Genomic DNA, 17,535 nt, shown 5'->3' with positions numbered 1-17,535 from the left:
CATCTTCTTCCTCTGAATCATTATTCTCATGTTGCATTGCCTCATTACATGTCACAGTCACTGGTTCATCAGGAAAAGTAATAATAATGCTGTAGAAAGGAAAAGTGTAAAGATAGTAGTGAGTAATAACGAGAAAATGCATTTGATTAAACCTTGAAACATTGTCCAGACAAAGTATGGCTCGATGAATCGAGCATTCATTTTGAAACAAGCAAAACTCAAAACAAAATTATGGGAAATTTTAAATTCCTAGAATGGCTTATAGAAGTAAATTCTGCCAAGCTACCTAGGGACTCGGCTGGCTCGTGATGGTGTGGCGGTACAGTTCTTGAGAACAGCTCCATTCTCCACAATCTGAATAGTGAGGCCTTCTTCCTCCTCCTCCTCCTCAATTATGGCACCGCACTCCATATCCTCATCCTCCAAGAACAAATTCTTCAACCCAGTTAGTGCTTCTTCCTCTGCAATTCCGCATATTTTGTTAGCCTGATGAAAAGCATGTTACAAACGTGGAACCAGTTGCTCAAGAGGGTAATATGGTCCACGCCATGGAGGCGACCAATCATTGTACTCTTTCCATGTATATTGGTATCCGAGCCCAAAGGTGGTACCATGATTTTTCAGTTGTATTGGTTTGGTGATACCTTGAAGGTGCTTTCCCAACTCTTTGTCGGGTTCATATCCAGACCATGCTAGTATGCTTTCTATTTTGTTACTCCACCACTTATCCTTCTCGATGGCATTGACCTGTTCAATATGATGATAGGTTTCCCCTCCTAGCCTTCTTCTATGTCCAACGGCCGGGATGGTTTGACTAGTGTAAATGGGGTTACTCCCATCTCCGTGAATGATCACCTCCTGACGATTCCATTCGAATTTCACGGCTTGATGTAGTGTGGAAGGCATGGATCCAGCGGCATGGATCCATGACCGGCCCAACAGAAGATTATATGAGGCTGGTATGTCAAGCACTTAGAACTCAGCGTCGAACCAAGTTGGCCCCATCTGCAAGCAAAGGTTGATTTCCTCGATCGTGGCCCTCTAGGACCCATCGAAAGCCTTCACATTCATGCTTCCTACTTGTATCTCGTGGAAATTTTTGTCCAACCTCTTCAGAGTGTCCAATGGATAAATATTTAGGCTCGAACCTCCATTAACCCGGACCTTGGCAATGAAATTTGTCTTCAAATTGCACTATGATATGTAATGCTCGATTATGATTCAAAACCTCGGGCGGTAGCTCATCTTTGTGGAAGATAATCTTATGGCTCTCCAGCACTTGCCCAACCATGTTGGCCATTTCTCCACCAGTGATATTATTGGGTACATAAGCCCCGCTCAGTACTTTCATCAAAGCGTTCTTGTGCCTCTAAATTCTACAATAGTGACAGGATAGATATCTGAGTAGGGACTTTGTTCAGATGGTCAACAACATAATACGCCTTTGCCTGTACTTTCCTCCAAAGGTCATTTGTCTCGGTCTCAATGATAGGTTGTCTAGTAGTGGGGCCTCCTTACTTGAACCTCCCAGGTGTTCAGGTTTATAGACTCTTCCGGTTCTAGTCATTCCTTGTGCAGCGTCAGATTCTTTTACCTTGGATTTCCCTTTCTGCCGAGCCTCAGCAACATAATCCCAGGGTATTGCTTTTGAGTTGAATGGGGGAGTGGTTGATACTGTCACAGTAAAGGGTGTGACCACTTCTACTTCAAATGGAGCGGAGGTGGCTGCTAGCTGAGCCACTTCCACCACGATTGGAACTGATGCAGTTACCTCAACAAAGATTAGTGCCTGAGTCTAAAGCACAATAGGAGTAAGTGCGACTGCAACCTTAAAGTCATCGCCTTCTCTAATAAGCCCGATCAACCCCTTGGGGTCCCATTCTTCATTTGTCTCTATCACATGTACACCATCACCTCTGTGATCAGGGAGAGGATTATTGTGGACGTTATGTGTGGCCTCCTTTACTTGTATGACCTTGTTGTTAATTAGTGTCTAGATCTTCTCCTTCAATGTTCGGCACTCAATAATGGTGTGTCCTTTTATACCAGAATGGTATGTACAAGTTTTGTTCAGATTGACCCATTGGGATTCTAATGCCATAGCGGGAACTGGAGTGACGTAACCTACGGCTTTCAACCTTTCATGCAGTTGGTTGATGGGCTCAGCAACGACGGTGTATTGTCTGGGCAGCTTGCAGTCGAATTTGGGTCTTGGTCTTGGATAATTTTAGCGAGTTGGTGGTGATTATAAGTGGGATGGTTGGGAGTTATAGGTGTGCTGGATAGTGGCTGGTTGGGAATATCTAGGAGATGAAGGTTGACATGTATGCGGTGATGCTTGGTATGTGGGTGGAGGTGTTTGATATGTGGGTGGAGGTGTTTGATATGGAGGTGGAGGTGTTTGATATGTGGGTGGAGGTGTTTGATAGGTAAGTGGAGATTTTGGGCCCTGGGCCACCATTACTGCCCCAACATCTCTCTTCTTCGATATGCCACCTGATTGTAGTACCTTATTTGTGGCTTGCAGTGCCTTGAAGTTCGTTACTATCCCACTCTTGATTCCTTCTTCGATTATTTCTCCGAGTTTGATGATGTCAGAGAACTTGTGATTTTTGATAACTATCAACCTCTCATAATATTGTGGATCCTGTGCCCTAACGAAAAATTTATTCATCTGTTCTTCGTCCAAATAAGGCCTGACCTAGGCCACTTCCGACCTCCAATGAGTAGCGTATTTGCGGACACTCTCAGTAGGTTTCTTCTTAAGATTCTGAATGTAGAAGACATCCTATGCATTCTCTGTGTTGAACCTGAATCGATCCATGAAATCTGATGCCATGCTTACCCAATTGGACAATTTCTTAGGATTTTGGCTGATATACCAAGACAAAGCATCCCTAGTAAGGCTCCTCATAAAGAGCTTCATCCGGATCTTTTCATCTTTCCCGACCCCAACAAGCTTGTAACAATAGGTCCTTAGATGATCCCTGGGATCACATGTACTATCGAATATTTCGAACTTGGGAGGTTTGTACCCCTCTGGTAGTTTGACATCCAGCTGTATGCACAGATCTTCATAGTTCAAACCTTCTATTCCTCTGTCGCCTTCAACACCTTGAACTCTGCTTGTTAACTTTTTGAGTTCTTCAACCATGTTTTTATTGAGCAGGTCCTTCTCGGATGATTCTAGTGCATATGAGGTTGGTTGGGTAGAGGGACGTACAGTTTCCACATTAATGGAGTTGCTTTGATGGGTGCCAGGAACTTGGGTGTACTGATGGTCATTGGTGGAGTTTTGGGGATCGTGAATGAGTGGTGGTGTGTTTTGGGGAGTATGGTAAGTAGTGGTTTGTGGGTACCGAGTTGGTTGATGATGATGTTGTGGTGGAGTTGGTATTGGCAATGGATTGATATTTTGGGGTGGAGTAGCGTACTGATTTGGCACGGGAGGATTTTGTGGGTGTTGGTTTTGTGTGTTCTGAGGAGGTATCGGGTTCTTTGTATTTTGTCGGTGGATATCAGGGACATTGAGGGTGAGTGACAAGTTTGCCAAGTTGCGAACCTGCTTAAGTTCTCCTTGCAATTCCATTATCTTTTGTTCCAGTCGCAAAACTAAATCATTTGGTGCCGGAGTACTGCGGCCATCTGAGATTTCTGCGTTCTCAATATTCTCCTTTTGGATACCACTTAAGTTGTCCATTTTTGTCTTTCCATTTCCCTTTGTGTTGCTTGGAGGAGGAGGAGGTGGAGGGCCTCTAGATCTGGTGTGATACGCTAATGAGGCCAGTATGAGTGAACCAACCTAAGGGGATGGGAATAATCAAAAATTAAAAAAAAAACAAAAAGGTAATAAGTCAGTGAAAATTCTGAAATGCTTGCAGTATTTAAACACATATTGCGGAAATGTAAATTCATGTCCTACTTTAGGAACCTTGTTGTGCCCGAGTTAGGCCCAGCGACAAATAGATTTGGAGAACTTTAAATGCCAATAAATGCTTCATTTCATAATATAAAAATAGATGAATCCCAAAATAACACTAAAATAATAAAATAAGTCACTACTGGCACTTGGCCTTATTACATTTTTAGGAAAAGCAAGTAAATCTAGCCTATTTGGTCCCAGAAGGACCTTCCCCTGATTCGATCTTCCGGACTCCATCATATAGATCCCCCATCTCGCGCAGCCCCAACAACAAGTAGGCTCTTGGCCAAATGTCCTCCTTTAGCGTTCTGGCAATTTTCAATCCTCTTTATGACTTTGCCTTCCAGCTCCACTATTCCTCGCTCCAGATATTATAGTTTCCTATTGAAAGTGATTGACATCTCTTTCCACTCCTCGATCAACCTCATATTCCTCTCATGTATTTCCCGGTGTTCATTTTCAAAGTCGTGGACCCTCTTGCATAGCCTGTTGTACTTGACCTGAGCTTCAGCTTCATCATCTATGATTCTGTTCCCTCGACCGGCCCTTGGTGTCACCATTCCTTTCAAATTGTCCTCCCACCATGCCGGGTAGAGAGGCTCACACCCTGCATGGTACCTATCTGGCTCAACAGTCTTCTTTTCCACAATGATTTTGCAGTGCCACATGTGCTGAGCTTGGCACTTATAAGGGACATCGTCATCTTGGAAGTTTGCCCTGAAATGACTCATCTTGACAACCCTTGGTACAACTTGTTTTCTGCCTGTTTGCCTCATAACTCGCATAGGGACATATGGGTATATCCCTCTCAACCCGATCAGCACCAAGTGTTGAGCATCCCTGGACCTAATAATAAACTCATCTGTTGGGAACCATTCAAACATCCACTGCACTTGTTCCTCGATCAGATTGTTGAAGAACTCTACCCATTCTTTGGCACTTTCCGGCTGAGCAAACTTGTCTGGAATGTAAGTCATCTACTTAGGGTGATGGAAGGCAATATGGTCGTTCCAACCCCTTCGCGGAAATTCTTGGAGATAGTGACCCTTTTGGAAATGTTCCAACAACCATAACTGCAGCAATAAATTACAACCCTCGAAATGCTTGACCCCTCTTTGACAGCATTCCAGAGCCTTGTAGATGTCGGCTATGATCATGGGGACTATGGTATATGTCTGTCCATTAATCCCCTCCATCAGAGTCTTGGCGACCATGGCAAACCTAGTCTGGATTCTTCCCTTCTTCATTGGGAACACTATGAGGCCTAGAAAGCACATAATGAATACAAACACTCTGCGGTGGATGTGACCCAGAGAAGTGAGGGAGATCTCATCATGATAGGTACAGAAAGACTTGCTATGGCCATACCTCTCGTACAGGTATTCGAAAGGTATGTAAGATTCTTTTAAGCACACTAGGTCAACATTCTTCTTCATCCCCATCATCTTCAAAAATCCCCTGCCCGTACAGTTGTCTGCTACCAATAGCCCGGGACTATCCCAAGTTAATCCCGCAAGCCCTCCAATTTCCTCTAGAAGCGGTGTCATTTCTATGTCATCGAAACGAAACACAGCTCTTTCGCTATCCCAGAATAAAGTGGCAGCTTCGATCAATTTTTTGTTTGGCTCAATATCTATCAAGGAAGGCAGATTACCCAGGTATTTTCCCATATGTTTCTTGTCAATTGAGGAAAGGTCCTCCCACCAATCTAGCAGTAATGGTGGGATATTGCTAACCATATGGAATCTGGGGACCTCCTGCCTCATTTTCTACAAAACAAAAGGGTTAGAACTTACCCCTACCGGAATCGACTATTTATACATTTATGATCAACATATCGGCATTTAGTTCTCCAAATTAATGCACAGAACGTGGTTGTGTCCGTTGGGATTGTGGAAAACCCGATGGACTTTGGATAAGGCTTATCTTAAAGGATCATTACGTGGACAACATAACTAATTCGACTAGGTTTGACCATGATGCATGCACAATTTTAACCAGAATAAGGTTTCTATGGGGTTTTCGACTGGTACCCTCAAGCGGACAACTCGAGGGGGAAGGCACGGAACCGTCGACTGCACCGTTGATCGACTAGTTTCACCGCAAATAAGCCTTTCCGAATTTAAGGGTAGTGAATAAGAAGAGCGCAACCACTCATTAAAGCGTTGCTATAGGATTTGATACGCACGAGTAGAATATGATGCAGAGCATGATTTATGAAGCAATTAATATCATGTAGTCAAGTATTTTCACGTAGAAAAAATAAATACAACATTTAAATAAATAAAAGATAGTTACAGGAAAAAGAAAACAAAGAGGCAAGTCAGTTTCAGGGATAAAGAATCATAAATGCTTTAAAAAAACGGACAGTTAAATTCAAATAAGGTAGAAGGGTACAGGATAAAGCATGCTTGGACTAATTTGTAAAAGGATAAGTTCGTTATGGTAAGAGCCTAAAAAAATCCCCAGCAGAGTCGTCATGCTGTCGTGCCCCCTTTTTTCCCTCCCCGGAGAGAGGTTCGGGTTTTAACATTCATGGGGGTAATAAGTCATTTTTTTTTGGGAATTGGGTATTTGAAGAGTCGCCACCTAACAAGTCATGGTGCGTTAGGGAACCTAGAGCGATTAGCTCTTGGATTGGTTTGCATTACCAGAGATTAGAGTAAGGGCTCGAAATGACCTCGAGCGGAAGGTGTTAGGCACCCCTCTTGGTCCACAAATGTGGGTCCCCGCCAAACTTATATTTACAAATTAGTCCAAATAAATACTTGAAACAAATAATTGAAAATAAGGCACGTTTGTATAACTCAAATAATAAGACAAAGGTTTTGGACAAGTTGTATTATAAAACAAAGTTTAAGCAAAAGGAATTTTGAAAAGGGGGACTCCTAGGTTGGTTAGCCTATAGGATCACCCCACAAAATGTCCGGTAAACACTCCTCAATGAGGGGCTACACGTGACATTAGCGCGTAGTCATCATATCCCATATCTACCCTTCCGACCCCTTTAGTGGTCATTAAAATGAGTGTTGGTCAGCGATCTCTATTGTGTGCTGTCACCCGTCCCTTCTTAATGGTCTTGGAGGAATTTTTAGAACCTCTACCTATAGGTAGTTCTAGATAGACCCCTAAGGTTTTAAAGGTGAAAATACTAAGGCGACAGGCAAGAAAAATTAGGACATTAGCACGTAAGACAAAAAGGAGCAATTAAAGGCTCAAGTTAACCTCCTCACACAACACACATAAGCAGCACGACTCAAACACAAATAAGGGCTTTTTATTAAACAGTATCCTAAGGCATGATATCTAAGTGAATATCATGACACAGAAGATAGGCAGTTTGTTTTAAAACTCAGAAGTAATGGCCCTATCAGTTTGCCTACTGATTTTTAAAGCATGTTAAAATTAGAAAGACATTAAGTGACAAAAATAGTTTCAGAATTGCAAGACTTTGAAAGCACCCTATCGGCTTGCCTATACGCGGAATAATGGCAACTACGTTTTATATAGTAAAACAAGGCAAATTTTAAAACAGACCCTTTAACCCCTATAGGCATGATATCTAATGATAGATTAAGGCAGTTTGTGAAAGAACCTGTTCCAGGGAAAATAAACTATTAATTAAACTAATTTCGAAGTGAACCAATCGTGGACTGGATTGATTTATTTAAACTAAACTGGTTTAAATCTATAGGTAGGATTTCTAGTGGTGTTCCCTATAGGCATGATATCTAATTGTTTAAAACTGATTTTAGAAACTTGCAGGCATGATGACAAATGAAACACACATGTAAACACTTGTTATAATAGAAGTTGAACTGGTCCATATCATTTAGGCATGGTATCTACTCGTGAAGTTGGTTTTTAAGACCTATACCATGATTTTTATTATTGGAACCACTTGAGACCTACAGGCATGATTTCTAACATAGCAAAATATAAGGTCCTATAGGTATGGTTTCTACCCGTATTACCCCACAAACATGTAACTACCCACCCTTTTCATTAGTTACCCCAATATTCATTTACAAATTATTACAGATCATATGAATGAATTATATATGCAGATAAGAAAAATAAGAAGCTATTCTATAGGGAATCTACAAATAGGCCCAGATTTACAAAGCCTCCAACAGCCTCAAATGCCCAAATTCCGTAGACAGTATCATTGTCTAGGTGCATCAAAGTTCCCTAAGGATCTCAAGGATCCCGGGCAATGCTTACACCTAGACTTGGTAACCAAATTGGGTTAGTGCAGTGTGGAAGGGCTAGCCTCAGTGTGCCACAGTTCAGAGGGGTCTCAAGAGGATCCTAAGGTAGTACACATACTGGAGGGGGCAGAACCTAGTGACTTAGTAGTAGAGTGAGAGTGATTGAAACAGTTTGAAAGGTTTTAGTGGGAAAATAGTATTAAAAAGAGATTTGCTGGAAATAGTTTTTGGAGTAAAAGAGGGAGTCATGCAGTAAAACAACTTTGAAAAGAGAGAGTTACATGATTAGACAAAAGTAAATCAAACATGGAGTCCAAAACCAACTCAGCAATACTCACAAGACCAAAACAGAAGTAACAAACCTACACACAGGGGTGATAGGGATTGGGGATATATAGAGCACATGATGGTAAACACATAATAGGCAGAGGTCTTTGGAATTGGTACAGACATGCTCAGAAACAACTGATCAGACATAGTCACAGAAACAGCAATGCTTAAGGGGTTTAGTATAGGATCAACATAATTAAAAATCAATCCCCAGACTCATACAAGTTAGGAGCGCAGACTACTTTACAAGGAGACTCATACCAGAAACCATATAGACCAAAATCACATGGAGATAGACTACATAGAGGGGGGTAACGTGTTCATACTGATTCTAAGGAAGGAGAGTACATAACGTGCTAATCATGTAATCATATTAACTGCAAGTTTCACAACAAAACCATAAGTAAAAGCAATCTAGAAACAGGATGAACTGAAGCAATAAAAGAACCATATTGTTATTGGAACTTGAATTGAAATTAGAACATACCAATAAAGAAGGTAGTAAACACAAAGTGAGGAGGAAGAGAGTAGAGTAATCAGTCTTGGCTTGCAGCCAGCTGACTTAGAACAATAGCAAGTAACCAGAGAAAATAGAGCAGAAGAGAGTTTTTGTGTGACAGAAAGTTTTTGAACCAATGTGTTCATGTGTTTGTGTTAATGGGAGAGTGTGTATATATAGTAGTTCGAAATTAGATAAAAATAAGGTAAGAATCATAGTAGCATAGTAATTATGGAACCAAATACAAATCAGAATCAAATCAATGTAAGTACTCCTTTAATTAAGGGTAATCAACCAACGGTAATAGGCAGAAATGATTAAGGAATGAAATCAAGTGGAGCATAAGGTACAAAATAGACAAATAGGGGTAAGTACATAGGGGTTCAATTAAGGAAACAGCTAATGAAGAATCAGTAAAATACTCGGTTAACCAAATAAGGTAAGAAAATAAAATAAAGTTGCAGAATATGAAAATAATCGAAAATCAGCATAGAGTAAATCATGGAATAAGGGATTCGAAATTACTGTTTTAAGGGGAGTAACATGGGTTCCCAAGTTTAAACAGGAAAATCGAAGGTCTAAAGGGAAGTTTTTAAAATCAAACCCAGAAACAAGGAGTTCAGAGTCAATCAAAGAGAGAGTTTTAGCATATAAAAAGAGTGAGATAGGAGTAACCAAACATAGCAAGCAATGATGCAAGTATTGACCAGTCAAGATGAACACAAACACATAGAGGTGATATAAGTTAGGATAAAAACCCAGTAAGAACATATTCAAAGCAAGATAGTCACAGAAACTCAAACAAGAAACGAGTAGTCATGCTAATACATAGAACCAAATGAAGAAATCTAGAAAATTAGGGATTTCAACATAGGCGAGTTGAAAAGGTAGTAAAATCATAGAATTAGTCAAAATATGCAAGACATAGAAGTTTAAACATAAAGAATCAGTTTAAACAAAGTTTTAGAAGAAGTTCTGAAAACCCTAATTTTAGAAGAAGATGAAAACACTTGAAATCACATGGTTCTTGTAAAGAGTTCCAAGGATATTGTAAAACATCAAAGAAACAAACTCAAATCATGTTAAATTTGTACAGATCTAGGAGATGTAGTCAGAAATTAGGGTTTCAGAAGAAACCCAAATAGAGATGAAAGAACCTGTCTAGAATCCCAAGGATCGTAATAAATACAATGCGATTTTGCTCGAAATCACACTGGAGTAGCCAAGAACAGACAAGTGACGAACCCTAGGTGCAAGTCGGTGTGGCCCTGGGCCCTTGAAAGTCTTAGAGGAGGCAAGCATAGCATTAGAGAAGTCATTGGAGGCTTAGGAGTTGATGGGAGATCACGGAGAAGAGAGGTCGACAGTTTGAAGGGCTAGGGTTTGGTTGAGTTGCTGAGAGAGGAGAGGAGATAAGAGAATACATAGGCGGCGGATTTGGAAAATGATTTAGGATTGGGGGTCGTTTAGAGTTAAAAAAGATAAGAACGGATGAGGGTCGTTGATCTCTTAGATCAACGGCCAGGATTTAATAGGTTTTAGGTCGGGTAGGGGTACTTAGGGCCTAGGTCAGGTAATCTGATTAGGAATTGGGCTAGGGTTGGGTATTTGGGCTAAAATTGAAATGCAAATCTGACTACGTGTTAAATAGCCAATTTATCCCTATATAATTTATAATAAATAATAGATAATTTTTGGAAAATAATTTTGTATACTAAAATAATTCAAAATAGATATTTAACAGTTTAAAAATATAGAAGATCAATTTCATGCATATAAATATAATTATACATTAATAATGCTAATATTCCAATTATATGCAATTTAGCTTTTAAAATATAAAATGCAATTATAAAAATGCACTAAAAATATTTTAATTATATTTTGGCATAAATATAGAATTTAAATGACTACATCACCCCAACAATAATTTGATGGATAATTATCGGGGATTTTATGAGTAAAAGGGAAGGAAATAAATTAATTTAAAATCTTTAAAATTATAGAAAAATTATAAAAATCTTATGCATGCTTATATATGCATATATATGCTATTTTGAAAGTATTTATGCATATTAAAAATATATAGGGAAAAATTGAGTATCAACAGCTCCTTCAAAAAACAAAAAGGAAAAATTGACAACATGATAATAAAAATAGACCTTAATTAAGCCTTTGATCGGTTAGAATGGTTCTTTATTCGCTTTTCACTACATCAACTAAATTTTTCACCTACTTTAATCAAACTAATAATGTCATGTGTCTCAACCTCTACCATATCAATCCTAGGTAATGGCAAAAGTACCACTTTCTCCCAACCAACGAGGGGCATCAGGCAGGGAGATCCCTTAAACCCATATCTTTTTATCATTTGCATGGAATCACTCTCCCGGTTGATTGATAATGTTGTTGATTGCTTACAATGGTCCCCTATTAAATTATCACAAAAATCTTCACCCCTTTCATATCTACTGTTTGTCGGCGATCTAATCTTATTTGCCAAAGCAACTGAAAAAAATGTTCATACAATCAACAATATCTTCAACCAATTCCACCTTCTTTAAGGGCAACATATTAACTTTGCAAAATCAAAACTCTTTTTTTCTAACAATGTTCCTACTCATACACAAAACCTACTTTCCACACTATTAAATATCAAGCCCACCACTACCTTTGGGAAATATCTAGCCCTGCCTATCACCAACACAACACAAACTTCTACTGATTATCAATATCTAATAGATCAATTGACTAGGAAACTAACAGGATGGAAATAAAACTTTCTCTCCTTTGCTGGCAGAACAGCCCTAATCAAATATGTTCTAAATATCATCCTCATGTATGCCATGCAAATAAATATTCTCCCAATCAAAACAATAACAATTTAGAACGAATTCAAAGAAACTTTCTATGGGGCTCTTCTCCTGCAAAACGAAAGATTCACCTTATTAATTGTGACAAAATTACTACTCCTAAAGCTTATGGGGGTTAGGAATCCAAAAATTATATCCCAAAAACCTCTCTTTAATAATGACCCTCCTTTGGCGCTATTACCAAAATACTACCTCTCCATGGGTGACTACCCTACATTCTAAATACCAATCTTATCTCACTCAACCTCACCTTCACTTTCCTCATCCTAAAATAACGTCTGTTTCCTACATCTGGAAAAGCATGACCAAAACTTACCCCTACTTCAAACAAGGTCTAGGTTGGAATATCGCCACTGGTACCCACATTCAACTATAGTCTGACTATTGGTTATCTACTCACCAAACCTTACGCCATCTCATACATGGTCCTCTCAATTACAATGAGGACAACCTTCCACTAAGCTCAATTCTTCCAAATGGCTTGTGGAATCTCCAAACATTATCCTTTCCACTACCACACCATCTACTCTCACTAATTCATCATATTCCACTAAACCCAATAGCCACACGTAGTGACCAATACTTTTGGCACCCCTCACCCACCAGGAATTTCTCCACCTCCACTGCTTTGCCTCCCTAACTCCTCCTCCACCTACACAACACCCTTCAAACCCCATAAATTGGATATGGAAAATACATCCTACCAACAAAACTAAGCACTTTTTTGGCTCATGCTACGTCATAAATTACAAACACTTACATTTCTTTTTAATCGAAATCTTACCAATGATACCACCTGTCCAGTCTGCAAACAAGCGCCTGAAGATATTCTTCATATATTTTTCAACTGCACCACCGTATATGACATATGGAATTGCCTAAACCTCACACTGCCACCACAAATCACTCTCAATTGGATCAAACACATCTGCCTGGCCACCCCCACTACTACTAATACTATTCCTTCTTATATTCTAGTTCCCATTACTTTTTTGGCATATTTAGACCAGTCATAATAATAATATCTTCAATAACACATCTACTAATGTTAATCCCCTTAATGTATACAACCAGACGGCCCAATATTATTACCTCACTTCTTCAGTGAATCCAAAACAAAAGATAACTACTGTTACTACAATAAAATGATAACCCCCACCCCAAGGCTTCTATAAGTTAAATATTGATGGGGCTTTTGATAAACATAATCACATGGGGGAGCTGATGGAGTTTTTCGTAATGCTTCTGGTGCTTGGGTATATGGGTTCACTAAGACACTCAAACACACCGATATTCTTCAAGTTGAACTACTTGCCCTATACCATGGGCTCCAACTAGCACAACATTGCAATTTACGACTATTACAAGTGGAAACGGACTCTCAAGTACTCATTCACATCCTAAATACCCTCCCACTAAAACACTCACAGGTCATTTTTGAATGCAGGTCGATGCTCCAGGATCTCCAGGTGATTCAGCTACACCACACATTTAGGGAAGGCAATACTGTAGCCGATGCACTAGCCAAGTATGGGAAGACAACCAAAAATTTCTGAACTACTAATGTTATCCTTTTTGAAGATCCACCTGCTTTTGCTTTACCGCTACTAGCTAATGATGCAATAGGAACTGTAACTCTATGTTCAGTTCCAAACCTTGTAATGCACTAGTTATGTTTTAATATAAACGCATTCTTAGCAAAAAAAAATTCCATTTCCTTCCAAAATTTGTTGAATTTCCTTATTTTTTTTCTTCTCATTTTAATTCGAATGCAGAATAATGCATATAGTATAATTTATGATCAATTTTATGTGACTTTTTTATTGTTTGTTTTTGAACTGAAAAATAAAGTTTTTCGTTTGTTCATGTAAGTTTGATCGACTAATTTTTATGTATTAAACAAAATAGTAACTTTGCGCGTCTGCTTTATATCTTTACAGCGTAAAATGTGAAGTAATTAAACTGAGCTAGGCACAGAACATTACATTGAATTTTGAAAGTTATGGCAGTGTAGACATTTTGATCTTTAATTATTCTTCTTTATACATGAGGTTAATAGCACTTACTGTTGTATAGCATGTAGCCATGGATTGCATTTAAAATGCATCCATATAAAACAAGAATAACATCTCTTTTTAGGTTGACTATCTGTTTTTCTTAGTAAAGTATACTAATAGAGTAAATATTAGTTTTAATTTTCAAAAGCTTTCATTTATTCTCACATAATTCAGTCTAAGATTCACCAGGTCTCCACTATAATGATTCAAAAATACATTTTAACTTGAACAAAGACATTTTGATTCACTAAACCTCTCCAATCAAATAAAAATGTTTTCCAAAACCCCATTTTGCTTCAAAGACATTTGCTTAATACTCACCTTTTTCTCATTCTTTTTTCTTTCTCTAAATTACCATCGTTCTACCTCCATTTTCCAAAAATTAACCTCATTCTCCTCCGCCATTACAGCCGCCACCAACAAAAACTCTCCGACCACCGTTAACCACCTCGTTTTCTCAATTGCTTCTTCCTCTAAAACCTTTTCCAAACGCAAACAACTCGTCCGTCTATGGTACAAACCTAATTTTACCAAAGCTTATGTATTTTTAGACCACCCGCCATCGGATAATTCTCCGAAAAATATCTATCTTCCACCAATTCTAATTTATGAAAACACCTCTCGTTTCCCATATACCCATCGTACAGGGGCACGTTATGCCCTTGGTCTAACGTGCATGATAAAACAAGTGGTCGCACGTAACGATCCTAACGTGCGATGGTACATTTTTGGAGATGACGATACAGTGTTTTTCGTCGAAAATTTGTTGAAGACACTAGAAAAATATGATCATAATGAATGGTATTATATAGGGTCTAATTCAGAGAGCTATGTTCAAAATGCTTATTTTTCTTTTGATATGGCATTTGGTGGTGGCGGATATGCGATAAGTCGACCTTTGGCTAAGGCTTTAGCTGGTGTTTTGGATTCTTGTTTGATGCGGTACCCAAATCTCTATGGTAGTGATGCTAGAATTTTCTCTTGCTTGGCGGAGCTTGGCGTAAGTTTAACACATGAACCTGGTTTTCACCAAGTAAGTAAAACTTTACTGTTGTCACTCTCTTGTAGTTACTGTTATTAGTTATCAACTTTGCGCTTAGAAGCGGAACTAGAGTATATGAAGCGGATTGGTAGAACGTCCCAATAATTTTGGTTCTAATTCATTTGATATGTGCAAATTATTACAGTAGAATTCAATAACAAAATAATTAAGATAGATATGAAACTCATAAGCTCAATTTCTGGCTCCGTCTCTATTTATATAACCCTGTTATTTCAAAGTCTTTAAAAGTTAAAGAGATAGTGATAGTGAAATTCGGTACATCTTGTTTCATTAACAGTATCTCGTGAATAGAGCGGAACGTAAGTGTGAGTGATTCATATAACTAATCCCAACTAATTTAGAATTGAGTTGTTATTATTGTTTCTTCGTCAATATTCATATGAAAGATGACAAATAGTTAAATGCGTTAAATGTTTAGACAAAGTCGATATTAATATGGACATGCTTCAAGATTTGACTTAAGCCACCTCTCCTTTAATTAATAATGATTTGATCTAGGGGAGGAGATGAAATTGGAAAAATACATGTATTGACTCGCACGACTTTAAGAATTGTTTTCTTCATTAATCAAAAGAAAAGGCTAAGATGTCCAGATTAGTGATCGATTACATGACCCTTGATATGAAGATGTGGAGGGTGAGAACTAGAATAGAATGCCAGTAGCCAGACGAGCATTCCTCTTTACCACACTAGTAGCTTAAGTAGTATTCTCTTATTTTCTTACCCTTAAATTTCTATTATTGTATGTTATTTTTTTTTGCTTTTGTTATCTTATTATTTAGCTGTTGATACTGCTTTTTTCATGGTTTTTTGTACTATTGTATTTCTTTCTAAAACTGTTATGACTGTACTTTGTTGTAGCCGGGGTCCATCGGATCTTTACCTTAGGAAGGTAGGAGTGAGGCCGTGTATACACTATATACCCTTTCCAAACCTCACTTCTTGTAAAATTACAATGGGTTGTTGTCATTGTAGATTTAGTTATTAGCTAATTATACGCATTTACGGTAGTGAGACCAAAACCTACATCTATTTTGCTTTATAATCCACTAATTAACATTATTTCTAATATAATCATCCTTTTTTTTTTGGGCAGGATGATTTATGGGGAAATCTATTTGGATTACTTTCATCGCATCCATTATCACCATTAATATCTCTTCATCATGTAGAAAGAATGCAATCAATTTTCCCCAACATGACAAAAATTCAAGCTCTGAAACATTTATTCAAAGCTGCTAATGCTGATCCTACAAGAATATCACAACAAACTATTTGCTACGACCGAAACAATTCACTATCTATTTCAGTGGCTTGGGGTTATGCTATACAAGTTTATGAGGGTAACATTAAGCTTCCTGATCTTATTACAGTGCTAAGGACATTTGAACCATGGGATAAAGACAAGAAACGACCACGTTTTATGTTTAGGACAAGGGTTGAGTCTAATGATCCATGCAAGAAAATGGTCGCCTTCTTAAAAAGTGTGGATTCTTATGGAAATAATGTTTGGACCAATTATGCGAGGTATAGAGTTGGGAAAACTTGTGCAAAAGATGGCAATAAAATCAAGAATTTGGAAGAGATAAGAGTCTTCTCTCGCAAGTTGGATGCAGATACTAGACAGGTACTAATCTACGTAAATTGCATCTTCTTTTTATTTCTTTTTACTAATATGTTCCCCACCATTTTGAATCACTTTGATAGTGAATAATGTAGTTAATTTCTGTCAATTAGAGTCAATTAGGCTTAAGTGACTGGAATTGGTTAAAATCTGCAAGTGGTGAATTCATTTATAAACACGTTTACAGTAGTTGAGTATTTAGATAAAAGTATCGCTTTGATAATAAACGGTCAATATATTTGGTAAATTATTGGTAATAAGATAGCAGATAAAAGGGAGAAGGAAGAGCGGTGAAAACGCAACAGAAAGGGATTGATTTTGGACAAAGCCAAAAATTGTTTATCAGAACTAAAAAAAGGATTTGCTGTACAAGAAATCAATGTAAAAATTTAAACACATACACAGAGCTAACGCAACAGAAATTATAGAAAGAATGTACCTTCAGCCATTGTTGCTCAAGCGTTGTAGGGAATACCTTCAGCAGAAACCTAGAGAGCCTTCTAGCCTGTGCCTATCGTTGGATGCCAAACTGATGTAGTCACAGACGTATTTATAGGTAGGTTAGGGACTCTTAGGCAAATATTTTAGCCCTAGGGACTTCTCTTTAAATTATAATTGCCCGATGGACTCCTAATATATGGTAATTTTTTTCCATCAAAAAAATTACCATATATGTATAACTACAGAATATTATCTGATATATTATTTCCTTTGGGAGACAAGGTAAATAATTTATTACCTTATATGTGGGTCACACTAGAAGTCTCTAGAAGAGACGGTAATTTCTAACATTCTCCCACTTGGCCCACATATTAAAATCAGATAATAATCCTTTATGAGAGATATATAATATGGACATAGACTGTATCACTCAACTAAAAGTTATGCGACAACCACTTTAACTAAAACATATCATTATATGAATCATGGTGGTGATGCTCTTAAACAAACAATTC

At 38.2% G+C, this 17,535-nt stretch overlaps 1 protein-coding gene across 1 annotated transcript; it reads left to right on the top strand.

Moving 5' to 3' along the window:
- Positions 1–14,751: 14,751 nt before the first annotated feature.
- LOC107788692 (uncharacterized) lies at positions 14,752–16,773 on the top strand. Its single transcript, XM_016610397.1, has 3 exons — positions 14,752–14,925; positions 16,052–16,582; positions 16,693–16,773. The coding sequence occupies exons 1-3, from the start codon at positions 14,752–14,754 to the stop codon at positions 16,771–16,773; spliced, it is 786 nt and encodes a 261-aa protein (XP_016465883.1).
- The last annotated feature ends 762 nt before the right edge of the window (positions 16,774–17,535 follow it).

Source organism: Nicotiana tabacum, chromosome 10 (genome assembly GCF_000715075.1).
Source record: "Nicotiana tabacum cultivar K326 chromosome 10, ASM71507v2, whole genome shotgun sequence".
NCBI classification, from domain to species: Eukaryota; Viridiplantae; Streptophyta; class Magnoliopsida; order Solanales; family Solanaceae; genus Nicotiana; species Nicotiana tabacum.
Note: the sequence above shows the minus strand (reverse complement) of the source record. Positions and strands in the feature narration are given on the sequence as shown.